At 49.3% G+C, this 16332-nt stretch overlaps 2 protein-coding genes across 2 annotated transcripts in view; one reads left to right on the top strand and one right to left on the bottom strand.

Moving 5' to 3' along the window:
- The window catches only part of ZNF879 (zinc finger protein 879), a 261034-nt gene that overhangs the window by 46688 nt on the left and 198014 nt on the right, over positions 1–16332 (bottom strand). The gene's annotated exons all lie outside the window — the stretch shown is intronic.
- GRM6 (glutamate metabotropic receptor 6) lies at positions 1889–15369 on the top strand (the record flags this gene model as incomplete). Its single annotated transcript, XM_079145442.1, has 10 exons — positions 1889–2395; positions 5257–5473; positions 5799–5934; positions 7148–7302; positions 8343–8483; positions 8586–8790; positions 10526–10667; positions 10755–11378; positions 13999–14310; positions 15172–15369. The coding sequence occupies 10 exons, from the start codon at positions 1889–1891 to the stop codon at positions 15367–15369; spliced, it is 2637 nt and encodes an 878-aa protein (XP_079001568.1).

Here is a 16332-nt window from a genome sequence, read left to right as displayed (position 1 = left end):
AAAGACCCAGTTTGAACACTTCTTTGCAACTTCAAGCTCTGACCTAAAATCACCTTAATGTCCCATCCTTCCCAACTTGAAAAAGCAAGGGTAGAAGCTGAGGTGAACCCCAGCCTCCTGTGTCCTGGCTTCCACTAGAAAGATGACAGGATAGCTCTGGGGACAGAGAATACCAGGGCCTGTGGGTGTGATAGGGGAAGAGAGGAAGGAAGGATATTTCCTGCTTGTTCCCTCTGCCAGCCATGCCCAAATCCTCGTGGTCACCCTAATCCACCCTGTTTAATGAAGCCCAAGCTGGCTCAGGCCCCTTCCACAAGCCTGCTAATCTCTGCAGCTGGACAGGCTCACCACCTGTCTCCAAGACACTGTTCTCTCAGCATCAAAGAGTCAAACCCCATCCTCAGATGGGTATGATGGTAAAGTATCTTTGGGCCAAGCTCCCTCACCTTGGCCCTATGAGATAGGGAAAATCAAGTACAGAGAGCCTCACACAGTGTGAATCAGCTCCAGGGTCAGTGCTTCAGATCCAAGAGCCCAGGAAGCCTTTGTAAATGACCACAGGAACTGTAGCTCCATAGGGCTTCATCCTTGGATGTAAGAAACCCGGTGGGAGCTGTAGAGTATAAACCAATCTTGTCCCTGGAGGCAGGTTTTGCACCATTCTGGATGCAAATCCCAATGTGGACATACTCCAGTTGAGCAAATCAGTTCAGTCCTAAATATCTCTACTTCCTCATCTGCAAAATGGGCTCATGGGAAATGTCTCTTCATACATACAGCAACAAGGAGGGCTGTTGTACATTTACTAATGTTCAGGATCTGCTGCAACTTGATTCCTTCCTGCCTACGTTTGCTTTCTCCTCCTTTGTTCCAATCCACCTGGTGGCTCACACAACCTCTGTCCCTGTCACCTTTACTCATGGGCTTTGCAGCAGGGTCTTGCCAGGAGAAAACTGAGGAAACCCTTAGCAGCTGAAGTTTAAAAAGATTGGTGGCCAGGAAAGAGAGGGAGAGACAGAAAGGGGACAAGAGACAGCAAGAATCAAAGAAAGAAAAATCGACAGAGAGAGAGAGAGGCAGGGAGACAGAAAGGAGAGATTTTGGAAAAGGACAGCAAGCCAGAGATTGAAACAAAGAGACAGAGACTGAGTAAGATAGAGGAGAAGAGAGGAGAGGAGAGGAGAGGAGAGGAGAGGAGAGGAGAGGAGAGGAGAGGAGAGGAGAGGAGAGGAGAGGAGAGGAGAGGAGAGGAGAGGAGGAGGGAAAAGGGAGAGGTGTGTTAAGAGACAGAGTCTGGGGTCCATGCAATTAAAAGACAAGCAAACAAAATAGAAACAAACCCCTGGCAGTCAGAGTGGGAGGGAGAAGAGATGTGGAAAGAGCGGGTTCCACCATCCCCCACGCTCAGGAGGGGTCTCCGCCCTCGCCCTCAGAGTGCTTTCCCATCCTTCCCCAGAATCCTTAAATCCTCTCTCGCTGAGGGCTCTCGGCATCTGTCATTGACTTGTCCTGAACCGACAGCTGCTAGCGCAGGTGAGCGTGTCCACAGAGGGATCCTGGGTGTAATGCTGGGGATGGATCCCAAAGAAGAGAGGATGTCCGGCAGGGGCAGAACTGAAGGGGTGAAGACAATAGTTGGGCAGAGGGCCCCAGTAAGAAGGTCAAGAGGGTTCATAACCTGGGTGGAGGCAAGGTAGAGACCTGGGAAGACTAGCCGAGTTGACTGCCCAACTGGCTCAGCCCACATTCATTGTGCGCCTTTCCGCTCCGCAGGACCAGGGGCTTCCTCCCCCTTTCCCGGACCCGGGTGTGTTCTTCCAGGTCTCTAAGCTTTCTTCTATTCGAACTTGCACTCTCTTCTGTCTTCCCTCCCACAGTCCCTGAGCCGATGGCGAGGTCCCGGAGCGCCGGGGAGTCGCTGCTGCTGGCACTGCTGCCACCACTGGTGTGGTTGGCTCAGGCGGGCCTGGCGCGCGCCGCTGGCTCGGTGCGCCTGGCAGGCGGTCTCACCCTGGGCGGCCTATTCCCGGTGCACGCGAGGGGCGCAGCCGGCCGGGCGTGCGGTCAGCTGAAGAAGGAGCAGGGCGTGCACCGGCTCGAGGCCATGCTGTATGCCCTGGACCGCGTGAACGCCGACCCGGAGTTGCTGCCGGGCGTGCGCCTGGGCGCGCGGTTGCTGGATACCTGCTCTCGGGACACGTACGCGCTGGAGCAGGCGCTGAGCTTCGTGCAGGCACTGATCCAAGGCCGTGGCGACGGCGAGGAGGCGAGCGTGCGCTGCCCGGGGGGCGTCCCTCCGCTGCGCGCTGCGCCCCCGGAGCGAGTGGTGGCAGTCGTGGGCGCTTCGGCAAGCTCGGTCTCTATCATGGTTGCCAATGTCCTGCGCCTGTTTGCGGTGAGAGCCATGGGACCAGTTCTGTTCCCAACCTCTGTCTCCCATTCTCACCCTTGGGGTGGCTGATGCTTTTCTTCCTTTACCTCTTTCTGGAGGATTCTCTGCTTTAATTATTCTAGTTCACACAGATTCAAAAGCTGCTTCAAAGAAACATTGCCTGTTGGGATCGCTGCAGACTGGCATCAGATCAACACAACCCCTCCAGCTCCCTTGTGTGAATTAAGGACTGACAAGTATGCCTTTTCCTCCAGAGGATGCAGCCTGCTGCCTTGGGTCAGATTGGCTAGAGAAGGGCAGCTGAACTTTAGTCCCCACCTGCCCACTTCCTTCAGAGTCCTTATTTTGTGCACACCCTGCACAACTGTGGAAGGTACTCCTGCCTCCTGGGCCCTCTGGAGGGCTCTGGTAATGAGGAGAATTGCGCTTTCCCTGGAACCACCAGGACCCTTCTCCAAAGGGGAAACTGGGACATAGTTCTGAGCTAGCCAAGGGTATGGATAGGCCTGAAAGTTCTAATTCTTCTCTCCTCTTTTTCGATCCTTATTTAAGTTTGATTTCAAAATGTCTGCCTTTAACCCTCTCTCAAGGAGCCTCTGAAAGAGTCACAGCAGGCTCTTTAAGAGTGCTCATCTGCAGTGCCCTGCCATACCAGGCCACATGGACCTGGCCTGGCCCTGCAAGGGGCAGTATGTTCCCTGTAGTTCTGGCGGACAGAGCTTGGGGGCCATAGAAATCAGGGTTTGGGGCATCAGTATTTGGGGCTTTCTTTAGTAGTGGGGATTGTGGGACGGTTTTACCAGGGAACTGTCCAGGGAGGAGGGCTTTGCCCTTCCATCTCTCTGTGAGGGGAGGCAGGAAAGTTTTGCTTCTACCTTCCTAGCGGAGGGGACTTCTGTATCTTGAGAGTTTCTGGTTCTGCCCAGGGGAGTGTCTGTTTCTACCGTGCTGGGAACCTTATCATCTACTTACATTTAATTCTCCCTCACCCACTTTGGATGGCAGTTTTGATGTGGAATGAACAGGCACACCTTCTAGTTGACATTGAAAGGTTGTGCGGCCCAGGATTTTTTTTTTCCCCCTATGTCCCTGTGGACCTTTGTGGCTATCCCCAGCCCTGCCTGGTACTCTGGTTTCTCTTTTCCTTTCTCTTCCTTCCCTTTCTTTATTCCCTTCTTTCTTTCTTTTGGTGGTGCTGAAGATTGAACCCAAGTTCTCATGTTTGTGAGGCAAGCACTCTACCATTGAACTATGTCCCCAGCCCTTTTTATTTTATTGTGAGATAGGGTCTCCCTAAGTTGCCCAGGCTGGCCTCCAACTTTTGAGCCTCCTGCTTCAGCCTCCTGAGTAGCTGGGATTGCCCCTTGTGCACCACTGTAGCTGCCAGTGCTCTAACCCACCCACCCCCTTCCTCTCTAGTTCAAGTGCAGAGATCTCAAACTCAAGGGCCTTCAGGGGCCATGTGGAGATTGTTGCTGAGAGAAGCAGGACCCTGTGTGTCTAGGGCCCTCTGTTGCCAGCACAGCCCAAGACTGAGGTTGGGCAGCAACTTCCTGTTTTCAAAGACCCTCTCTGCTTGCTTGAATTCCACTCAAAAATAAATAAATAAATAAAAATGAAATAAAAAATTGTAACCATGGGCTAGAGATTGTTCTGCAATTCCTGGTCTAAAATAAATGATGAGCATTTTGAGCTTATTCCAAAGCCACATTACCATGGTCTCAGGCATTTGAAATTAACTTCCCTGAGGAGGTTCAATCTGCCTGGGAAGGTTGTCCTGAAGGTAGTGTTGAGGAGTGCCCAGGGGGCCTTTCTCTGCCCCCATTGCTCTGATTCTGTCTTCTTATTTTTCTGTCTCCCTGTCCCTCCCAAATCTGTTCTCCCTCCCTTTGTCTCTCTCCTTCCCTTCCTTCCTGCCTCCTTCCTTCCCTCTTTCCTCCTCTCCTCTCATTCTCATTCTCCCCTCTCCTTCCTATACTCTTTCTATAACCACACTTTCTGTCCTACTTTAAACAGTCTTTCATTTCAGAACCTCCTCCTTCCTGACCTTCACACAACTCCATCTTGTTCCTGCCCTTCCTGAATGTATCTTTTTTTTCTTGCTCCCTCACTCTCCTGAGTGCACTTTTTTCTTTGATGTGGTCTGACTCCCCACTTTAGTCAGTCACCCTCTCCTGCTCATCTCCGCACCTTCTGCCTCCTGGCTCCCAGCTCCTTTTATACTTGTTCTCCACACATCTTGCCCCTCCTGAATGGGCTCTGCTGGCCCTGTAATCCCTGCTATTAATCGCTCTAATGCACACAGATAAAACCCAGTTTCAAAGGAGCCCCTCTGTTAGGCTGAACACAGTTGAATCAAACAGCCCTCTCCAGCCCCTGTCTGCTCTGACCTTCCTATGGCTGCCACCTGCACACACCGCCCCTCTGTGGGAATTAAAAAAAAATGCTTTCCTTTGTGAACAACAAGGATGTCTCTCTTCCCAGGCAGGTGCAGCTGTGCCCAGAACCTGGATTGTTGCAAGTTAGATTTTAGCCCCCACTTCACCTGGTTCCCATATCCATGTTCAAGACAGAGCCTGCACAACTGTATATGTGTCCTTCTCTAATTCCTAAACCCTCCTACCTTTCATATTGCATCAAGTTCTGTGACAAAATTCAGGCCTTGCCCCGTACCTCCTGGCCTTTCTGGGTGAACCTCAGCTCCCTACCCCAGACTGTTCCTATGCCACCTATGTCACAGGTCCCCACTGGCCTCCAGAGCTCTCCCCAAACTGTGCCCTGTGCATGTCCTGAGTTCCCATTACCCTCCTTCCCTAGGGTTACTGACCCTTCATCCACAGCGCAGTTGTCCTTCCTGCCTCCAGATACCCCAAATAAGCTACGCCTCCACAGCCCCAGAGCTCAGCGACTCCACACGCTTTGACTTCTTCTCCCGAGTGGTACCACCCGACTCCTACCAGGCCCAGGCTATGGTGGACATCGTGCGGGCACTGGGATGGAACTACGTGTCTACTTTGGCCTCTGAAGGCAACTATGGCGAGAGCGGTGTTGAGGCCTTTGTGCAGATTTCCAGGGAGGCTGGTGAGCTGGGGGGCAGGGAGGTCCCAGGCATCAAGGCATCTACAGAGGTCTGAACCAGGGACCATCAGGGGTACCTGGTTCCTGGTGGGCCTCTGCTGTGATTAGCCTGGATGGCATTCTGGGTGGGTAGGTATCCTTGTCCTTTGTAGGACTCAGCACCTGCCTTGTGACCTGCCAGGTAGGGCCCAGGCAAGATTTCACCCCTCCAGACCCCTCAGCCAGGCCCCTGGGTGTTGTGCATGCACAGTGGTTATATGCAGTGGTAGCTAGGTGGGTATGTGGGGTGGGTGGGGTGAGAGCTGACTTTGGCATCCCCGATACCCAGGGGGGGTCTGTATTGCCCAGTCCATCAAGATTCCCAGGGAACCAAAGCCAGGAGAATTCAACAAGGTGATCAGGAGACTAATGGAGACACCCAACGCACGAGGGATCATCATCTTTGCCAATGAGGATGACATCAGGTGGGATGGATGGCACAGCATTATCATTTTTCAGGGACTTTCCCTGAGGGTCCTGTCCGTTGTCCTTATTCATCCCCTGCCATGTATGCCCTTCCTTCCTTCCTTCCTTCCTTCCTTCCTTCCTTCCTTCCTTCCTTCCTTCCTTCCTTCCTTCCTTCCTTCCTTCCTTCCTTCCTTTTCATTTTATATCCACCCCTCTGCATACTTTTCCTGCTGCCATCTCTGAATCTGGTGTTCCCAGAGATGAATAAGGCGTGCAAAGCTTCACCCCGGAAACAAGAGAAAACATGTCTGTTTTTACCATTCATAGTGGGAGAGAGAACTTGTAGGCAGATCTAAGTACAGAAAATGAGTTGTCAGGGACAGAGTCCTGGGGGCAGGAAGCCGCAGACCAGGCCCTGAAACCTTTATGGCCCAGTGTTGACAGGGAATTCTTCCTTTAGCCTGGGAGGCTGGATGTGATGTTGGAGGAAGCATTAGGGGAGGGGATTGGCTTCTGTCTCACCTTGATTTTCCCTCAAAGAGCCCTTTCTAATAGTCCATTTTTCATTACTAACACAATACCTAAGACTGGGTAATTTGTGAAGAAAAGAGGTCCAGTTAGCACAGTTTTGGAGGCTGAAAATCCAAATAGCATGGTGCCAACTCTGGTGAGATTCCCCTGGGCTGCATCACATTTTGGCAGATGGCCAAGAACATGAGAGAGAGAGAGAGAGAGAGAGAGAGAGAGAGAGAGAGAGGTCATGTGGTGAGACAGGAAGCCAGAGAGAGGGGAGGGGCAGGCTCACTCTTTTCTAATAACTCACTCTCAAAGAATTAACCAGTGTCCCAAGAGAACTACTCAATGCCTTCTGAGGATGAAGTCCTCAATGATCCAGTGATTTTTGTACCAGGCCCCACCTCTAAAAGGTCCCCCACCTCCCACACTGGGGACCAAGCTTCTAATACGTGAAGTCTCAGGGGACACATTCAAACCATGTCCAAACCATAGCACCCTCTGAGGACCAGTGTGAAGTGGGTTATAATGGACAGAGCAAGTGGGCAGATCTGGGAAGCCCAGGGGAAATATCCTGAATACCCTGTGCCCTATTTTCACTGATAAACAAGGGTCTAGTGAATGATGTGGAGCAGGATAGAGAGAAGGGAACAGGACCAGGGTTAAAGGGGAGGAGGATGCTAGGTCCTCACTCACCCCCAACTCTGTTTCTACCAGGAGGGTCCTGGAGGCAACACGCCAGGCCAACCTGACTGGGCACTTCCTGTGGGTTGGCTCAGACAGCTGGGGATCCAAGATCTCACCCATTTTGAACCTAGAGGATGTGGCTGTGGGGGCTATCACCATCCTGCCCAAAAGGGCCTCCATTGATGGTGAGTCCAGGGATGCTGTGTCCTCCCCAGCATCCTTTCTTGGTGGCACTCATTACTCAAATCTATATAATAGGTACCAAAATCCAGATCCCTTTAGGATTCCCAAATCTGAGATTCTAAGATTCTGTGACTACATCCCTCCAAGGAGTATTTGAGATGGTATGTTAGGAAAGGAACATGTCACTCATTGTACAGGGTGAAGAGTTGTGTGTGTGTGTGTGTGTGTGTGTGTGTGTGTGTGTGTGTGTTTAATTTGATGTATGTATTTTTGGTTTTACCAGATACTCTAAATTGAAGGGTGGTGAGGAGAGAAACAAAGGATATGGAATATACTGTCGTATTGATCAAAGTGAGGAGGACTGCCACCCACTCCCCACATCCCATCTGTGAATATTTGGATGAATCTAGCAGGGATGGTTCACTTTACAACACTTTACAACAGGGTTGCTTATATCCCCAAAGAATGAATGAAGATGCCAAGCCTCTGATGAAGGATGAGCCCTGCTTCCCAGAGGCTGATAGGTTTTTGAAGGTGTACATCTTCACATTCTTTCTTTTAGCTAGGATGCATTTAGTTGCAGGTGACAAATTGGACTGAGAGTGGTTTAAGAAATGAAGGCATTTCATCACAAGACAAGAAGTCTGAAAATAGGTAATTTAAGATGTAATGCAGTGAGTCGATGGTGTTCTGGAAACCCTGGGCTCTGTTTACTTTTCCATTCCACCATCCTCTGTGGTTACTTTATGTCTTTGTGCTTGTGGCCTCATATTCAAAGATGGATGCTGATGCTTCACCAATTATATATTCACAGCATCATCCTAACCTAGAAAGAAGCGGCAGGGATAAAATCTTTCAGGGCTCTGAGTTTGTACCAGTATGCAAACTCTACCTTGGAAGCCCCCAGTAATTTTGAATTCACAATCCAGAACTTGGTCACATGGTCATTCCTGGATGCAAAGTGAGCAAGTGGTAAAGCGACACAGGAGAACCATCACTGGTTCAGTGGTCACCACCCTCCTTTCTCTTTCCTCTCTCTTAGGATTTGACCAGTACTTTATGACTCGCTCCCTAGAGAACAACCGCAGGAATATCTGGTTTGCTGAGTTCTGGGAAGAGAATTTTAACTGCAAACTGACCAGCTCAGGTAGCCAGTCAGATGATACTACCCGCAAATGTACAGGTGAGAGCTGCCCAGGATTGGGAGGGTGATGAGAAAGAAAGGGGGAGGCCAGGTTTGGTGCATGGGGGCCAGGCACACTTCCTCTGGGCATCCCTAGGACAGGTGAAGAACGCATCGGCCAGGACTCTGCCTACGAGCAGGAGGGGAAGGTGCAGTTTGTGATCGATGCCGTGTACGCCATTGCCCACGCCCTCCACAGCATGCACCAGGCATTGTGCCCTGGGCACATAGGCCTGTGCCCAGCAATGGAACCCACTGATGGCCGGACACTGCTGCAGTATATTCGAGCTGTCCGCTTTAATGGTGAGTGGGTGCCTGAGCCCCTTCAACAGTGAAGGAAGTCAGCTGAGATGAAGTTCTCTTCAGGACCTGGGGCAACTCAGCATGGAGGGGATGAAAGAGGCAGAATGGTAGAGTGGAGTGCTAGGGGAGACTAGAGACTTGAACCAAGTTGGGGCCTCCACATTTTAACCATTCTCCTTCCCCAGGCTTAAGTACTCTCTGCCCCAATTTGCAAAATTCAGATATTGGAGAATTTATCATGCATTCTGCCTGGAGCCCTCAGTGGGTCATGCACAACTCTCCGTTCCATTACACAGAGCTTAGAGGCTGAGTTGTGGGCTTTAAAATGCAGCCCCAGCTAGGCTCTGAGCTATTTGAGCATAAGTCACAACTCAGTCATGTCCCCTGGCACCAGCAGAGGGCTTGGCACATGTTCAGGGCTCTGAGTAATGACTTTGAACAGACCCAAATGAACTCAAGCTGTGTGTGTGGTCTATGGATAGAGAGATATTTCTGTTCAATTACTGTCCTTCATAAAATTAAAAACTTGGTCCCTCCACCAAATATTTACTGACCATCTTTTCTCTGCCATGCTCCCTATTGAGTAATTCAACTTCATTTTCCTCCAGATTGGCTCTATAAGCTGGTAGAACAAGCTTCTGAAAGAAGTAAAGCTGATTGTTCAAACTGGAACCAATTTCATGGTGTTACTCAGACTTTGTACACATCATCCATCAGTCCAGACAACCACACTTTTTCTTTTCTTTTTAGATTGTGGTAAAATACATATAACAAAATTTACCATCTTTATCATTTTTAAATGTACAGTTTAGTAGCAAAATATATCACATAGTTGGGCAACCATCACCACCATCCATCTCCTTTTCATCTTACGAAAGTGAAACTTCCTGCCCATTAAACACCTCCTCACTTCCTGTCCCCTCCCCAGACAACCACTGTTCTATTTTGTTTCTGAATTTGACTATACTAGCTACCTCATGTAAGTGGAATCATACAGTATTTGTACTTTTGCATTTGGCTTATTTTAGCATAATGTTCTCAAGGATCATCCATGTTGCAACATGTATCAAAATGCCCTTCCCTTTTCGGGATGAATAATATTTCATTGTGTGTGTAGACCATGTTTTGTTTATCCATTTCACTCATCTCCCACACTTGGATTTCTTCCACCTTTTGGATATTGTGAATAGTGCTGCTATGAACATGGATGGACAAATAGCTCTTCAATTTTCTGCTTTGCATTTTTGGGGTATATACTCAGGAGTGGAACTGCTGGATCACATGGTAATCCTACTTTTAATTTTTTGAGGAATTTCCATACTGTTTTCCACAGTGGTTGCACCATTTTTCATCTTTCCCAAAAAGAGCACACAAGGGTTCCACGTTCTACACATCCTTGCTAACACTTGCTATTTTCTGTTTCTCATCTGTAGCCATCTTAATGAGTACTGGCGTCTTGTGGGTTTTGTTGTTGTTGTTTGTTTGTTTTTGTTTTTTGTTTTTGTGCTGCTGGGGATCCCACACAGGGGCTTGCACATGCTGGGCAAGCACTCCACTACTGAGCTATGCTCCCAGCCCCTTATGGTGGTTTTAATTTGCATTTCCTTGATTAGTGATGTTGCCAATCTTCTCATGAGCTTATTAAGCTCTTTCTTCATCCTGGCCCTCAAGGTCTTGCTAGGAGGCTGGATATCATGGGCTGGAGAACCAGCTAAGGATGATAGTCTCTCTCCAGGCAGTGCGGGAACCCCAGTGATGTTCAATGAGAACGGAGATGCGCCCGGGCGATATGACATCTTTCAGTACCAGGCAACAAACGGCAGTGCCAGCAGTGGCGGGTACCAGGCTGTAGGACAATGGGCAGAGGCCCTCAGACTGGACGTAAGTGTCACAGACCAAATTCTGGGGGTAGGTGATGGGCCCTCGATTCCTGGCAGCAGAGGTCACTGGCCTGTTTCATCTATCCAGGTGGAAGCCCTGCAATGGTCAGGCGACCCACGCGAGGTTCCCCTTTCTCAATGCAGCCTCCCTTGTGTGCCCGGTGAGCGTAAAAAGATGGTGAAGGGCGTTCCCTGTTGTTGGCACTGCGAGGCCTGCGATGGGTACCGCTTCCAGGTGGATGAGTTCACGTGTGAGGCCTGTCCCGGGGACATGAGGCCCACGCCCAATCACACGGGCTGCCGCCCCACGCCTGTGGTCCGCCTGACCTGGTCCTCCCCCTGGGCTGCCCCGCCCCTCCTGCTGGCCGTGCTGGGGATCATGGCCACTACTACGGTGGTGGCCACCTTTGTGCGGCACAACAACACCCCCATCGTCCGCGCTTCTGGCCGCGAGCTCAGCTACGTGCTTCTCACCGGTATCTTCCTCATCTATGCCATCACCTTCCTCATGGTGGCTGAGCCTGGCGACGCCGTCTGTGCTGCCCGCAGGCTCTTCCTGGGCCTGGGCACCACTCTCAGCTACTCGGCCTTGCTCACCAAGACCAACCGCATCTACCGGATCTTTGAGCAAGGGAAGCGCTCGGTCACACCCCCACCTTTCATCAGCCCCACCTCGCAGCTCCTCATCACCTTCAGCCTCACCTCCCTGCAGGTGGGTCCTCAGGCCCTCTTCCCCCCATGACAGGGAGGATGCACTGGGGGTTGAACTGGGGTGGGTTGGGGTCTGTCCTTACCTTTAAAAAATATATATATATCAGTGAAATGGTGTTTCTAGAATCATTCTTTTCCTTTAGTTCCGGTTTTAAAAACAAATTAAAAGCTGGGTGCAGTGAGGAGTGCCTGTAATCCCAGAGAGTTGAGAGGCTGAAACAGGAGGATCCCAAGTTCAAGGCCAGACTCAGCAACTTAGTGCGGTCCTAAGCAACTCAGTGAGACACCGTCTCAAACTAAAAAATGAAAAGGACCAGGGATATAGCTCACTGGTAAAGTGCCCCTGGGTTAAATCCCCAGTACACACACACACACACACACACACACACACACACACGAGACAGAGCCCTACTCTGAGTATCTAAATGAGAACAACTCATTTAGGAGCAGCCATTTTACTGCTCAGTCCTGGAGGAACGATGCGTCAGTAAGGTGGGAAGCCTGAGCATCTATCTCTTTTACTGAAGAACAGTGCAATGATTTTGATAAATTAAATATACTGTTTCACAATGTGGGTAAAAACATACATGACTGATTTTCCCAAAACTAAGACTCTGTTCCCTAAAGGCAGTTACTACTGCTCAGTTCCCTGGAGTGATAGAAAAGAGAGGCCCAGGGACCACTGTTTTACTGTGGAGCAGAACACCTAATTCCATTAAGTGGCCAATATTTCATGATATAATGAGCATTAAAAGTGGAGTTCCTATGGGGTTTTCCCTAAGACAGTGATATTATAGTACTGGACATGACTCCCATCACCTGGAAAGCTTTGGATATTTCCTGAGCAGAGGCTAAGAGACATGTGACTTGGGGAGGTAGACCTGGTGGGTATTGCAGACCCAGCCAGGTTCTAGGGATGCCAACAGTGCTACCTCACTCAGCTTGTTTTGACATGACACATTCTCTACTGCAGGGGAGCCCTTCTCCCTGCCCAGTTCTGCATCTATCATGTTCATTTCCACCCATGGCTTGGGTTAATGTAATTCTCCATGCTTAGAAGGTTCTCCTGTCTTCTTCCAGATAACACACCCGGAGCTTCTCCTCCTCAATCCATGATTCCCTTCATCCACAGGATGGAGATGCTTAGACTATAGTCAGTGTCCCCCCAGCCCCCATGATCATTTGTCTAGTCTCACCTCTTTGGACTCCCCACATTACATCCTCGTTTCTAGATACATCAGATCTTTTAAAAGAGCCACTCCTTCAGCTTCACTGGGCATCTCTACCAATATGATGAATATAAAATAGTATCTAATTGTTCATTTAATTTGCCCACACCTAATTACTAGTACTAATGGGCTTTTGGAATTTCCTCTGCTCTGACTTGCCTGTTCCTATCCTTTTCTTATTTTCTATTATTTTGTAGGACATCCTTATAAGTACAGGGTGCAGATTTGTTATCAATTATATGGACTGCCAACCTGGTGAGGGTGTTTTGGTTGCTATTCCTGTGCATCACCAGCCTTGGGTTCCTGATGTGACCCCTACCCCAACCCCAAGCCTTGTTCAAAGAGCTTTCCTGTTGCTTTCCTGGACAGAATCTTGACTTTATTTAATTAGTCCCTTGTTTATGGTGTTGCGGTCATTGAGGTAATCACAGAAAGGTTTTCTTCTGGGTGGACAAATTATTAGCCTGGCACTGGAGTGCTAGCTAGATTTCAGCCCCTCCTGTCCTTCTGATCAGGTGCTCTTGTGTAGTGCACAAACTGCAAGGACATAGTGGGCAGCCTCCCCAGGGTCTCACCTTTATGCAGGTATCTTAGTTTCTGCTCCTTAGCAGCCATTGGTTCAGGTCATGCCTTCTGTCACTATGAAGGAATTGAAATTGCTTGTTCTGACTCTGATACCCTTTCAAGGCACCCAGCATCAGCCCACATTCTTCCCATTCTCTATGATGAGCCCATATTTTGAGGGATGCATTCACACATAATTTCATGATACTTTGTCCAATAGTTCTCTGGATATGGAGAAGGAAGGGGTCCTCAGGAACTAAGTTTGCCCTGTTGCTAGATCAGGCTAGTATTTTCACATCTGTGGAATGGAGCTAATGCCTATATGGGAGCTTTGAAGAGAGAACACCTCTTCTTGACCTGGTCCTAATTGGTGGCACCTGTACCAGCTACTCCCCGCAAGACAGCACTGTGTCCTAACAACAGATTATGGGGTCCATTCTGTAAATAGAGAAACTGAGGTTGAGAAAGATGATGTGCTCAGGGCCATGGCTCTAGAACCTCTGTCTGCTGTCACTGTACTTTGAAGAACCTCAAGTAAATGGCATTGATAATTGTTAGAGAATGTCAAGTTGCCCCTTACCCAACCAACCCTGATGTTGTCAACACATACCCTCACTAAAGCCCTTCTCTTCACCTGCCCATATAACTTGTGTGTATGTCCCCTCCTGGACTGCCCTCTCCTCTCCATGGTGGCTTTCTTAGGCCTAAGCATCCCACTCAGTAATTGAACAGCCTCAAAGGACTCCTAACCTGCCAGAGATCAAGGTTGGGGACCGGGACAAGCTTGTCATGGTAGAGGGGTCCCTGACCCTGTGCTGGCTCCTGCAGGTTGTGGGTGTAATAGCATGGCTGGGGGCCCAGCCACCACACAGCGTGATTGACTATGAGGAGCAGCGGACAGTGGACCCGGAGCAGGCCAGAGGGGTGCTCAAGTGTGACATGTCGGATCTGTCTCTCATCGGCTGCCTGGGCTACAGCCTCCTGCTCATGGTCACGTGCACTGTGTATGCCATCAAGGCCCGTGGTGTGCCTGAGACCTTCAACGAGGCCAAACCCATTGGCTTCACCATGTACACCACCTGCATCATCTGGCTGGCTTTTGTGCCTATCTTCTTTGGCACTGCCCAGTCAGCTGAAAAGGTAATCAGCCTCCTCCAGTAGATTTTGTTGTCCTGTTTGTTTCTTGTCTGTCAGTTGAAGGACTTGATTGTGCCAAGAGTTGGGTGACCCATCTGGAAGTTTCATTATTTGCATGTCACTTAGTTGATTCATTCATGTATTAAATGCTTGTTCATTCATTGGTTTTTAAAATATCCCTGTGCTTGTTCATTCAGCCGTCCCTCTCTTGCTTTGTTCATTTGTTTATCCATTCTTCTAACACTCTTCTTAACTACATTCTTCCTAACTTGTTTTTTTTATTCAATTTCTTCATACACTTTATACCACTTAACTCAATCTTTTGGTCCATTTGCTTGATCATTGATTCATATATATAGTAGAACCTTTGTTCACTTATGTTATCCATCTACTTGTCCATTTGCTCCTTTATGAATGCCCTATTTATTCATTCATTTACATATCTGAAAACATGCTCTTTCATTCTTTAACATACTCAAGCCCTATCCAGGCATAGGGACCATTTTCCCAAGTGTGGCTCTTTTTCTTTCTTTCTTTTTTTTTTTTTCTTTTTGCAGTGCTGGGGACTGAACCCAGGGCCTTGTGCTTTCCAGGCAAGCACTCTACCAACTGAGTTATGTCCCCAGCCCTGCCTCTATTCTTAACAACCCACTCAGTCTTGTCACTCGCGTTCCTTCCTGCTACACCAGAGCCACACTCTGCCAGCCAACTTCTTCATGCCACTGGCCTTTGCTTCTGCTGCCATCCTGTCCTAAGTGCTCATTCTCATTTGCCTCCAGTCTAGGTGATAACAGGTGTCAGAGGGGTGGGGAGTTGGGAGAGAACAGACCCAATTCATATCTCATTCCCTCCTCTGTGGCTTAGATCTACATCCAAACTACCACACTGACTGTGTCCTTGAGCTTGAGTGCATCGGTGTCCCTCGGCATGCTCTATGTGCCCAAGACCTACGTCATCCTGTTCCATCCAGAGCAGAATGTGCAGAAGCGGAAGCGAAGCCTCAAGGCCACCTCTGCTGCAGCAGCCCCACCCAAGGGCGAGAACATGGAGGACCCCAAGTAGCAGGCTGGTGTGTGAATGGGCCTGGCTGCTCTCTCTTCTCCTCTGTCCCCCACTTCACAGTGGAAGCTGTAGAATCTGGGTCCACAGTGAACAATCATAGGCAGAGAGTTCATGAAACCCATACCCAGTATGGATGGGTTGGCCTTAAGAAAGAACTGGATACTTGCTTCACATTTGAGCTCTGCTTGTATGTATATGTTGGTAACATACTTCCTCCCTGGAGATCGGACTTTCTACCCAGGGTAGGAAACTGACAGGATTCTACCTCTAGAGAGGGACTAAACTCACTCTCTGGTATGAAGTTCAAAGATCATGATGAAGACCGGGGCTTGGCCCAGTTTGGGTGAGGTTTCCACTCCTCAATCAACCACCCTAACCTGAGGACTGGGAATTGCATAAGAACCTGTCAATCCCAGGATGAACTACAGGGTTGGAGATGAGGGGAAGTAGTCTCCAGTGAGAGGAAACCTATGGGTCTGTACTTTGGCCTGAGTTACTTGGGCTCCAGTAATATTCTGCTGTCCAGAGGGACAAACCCTGGGTAAGAGAGCCCTGTGAGCTGAGGATGGAGCTGTAGCAGACAGGGAAGTGAGCCAAGAAATTGGTGCACACTCCCTATAGGATTATTTCCCCTGGGATTGGGGAATGTCACACTCAGAGTACAGTTTCACCTTAAATTGCCCCCAACTTTAAGAAATTCCAATACACCTCTGTGGGTTAGTGGTGGTATTTGCTGCCCTCTGATGGCTGTGTGGGGTTGTATTCAGGAGGTCCAAGTTGGGAGACAAGAGTTGTCTCTATGTGAGGATTAATTTCAAGCAGATAACATAGGATGAACATAAAAATGTTTCTTTCCCAATATTTTCTGGGAGGTCATTTTGGAAAGGTGAGCATGAGGCAGGGGGAGGAAGATGCTTGTAGTACAAGACACATGGGTGTTTAGTTTCTGGTGCCCTTTTTAAC

This window comes from Sciurus vulgaris (genome assembly GCF_902686455.1).
Source record: "Sciurus vulgaris genome assembly, chromosome: 6".
Lineage (NCBI taxonomy): Eukaryota > Metazoa > Chordata > Mammalia > Rodentia > Sciuridae > Sciurus > Sciurus vulgaris.
This window is presented reverse-complemented; position numbering and strand designations above follow the sequence as displayed.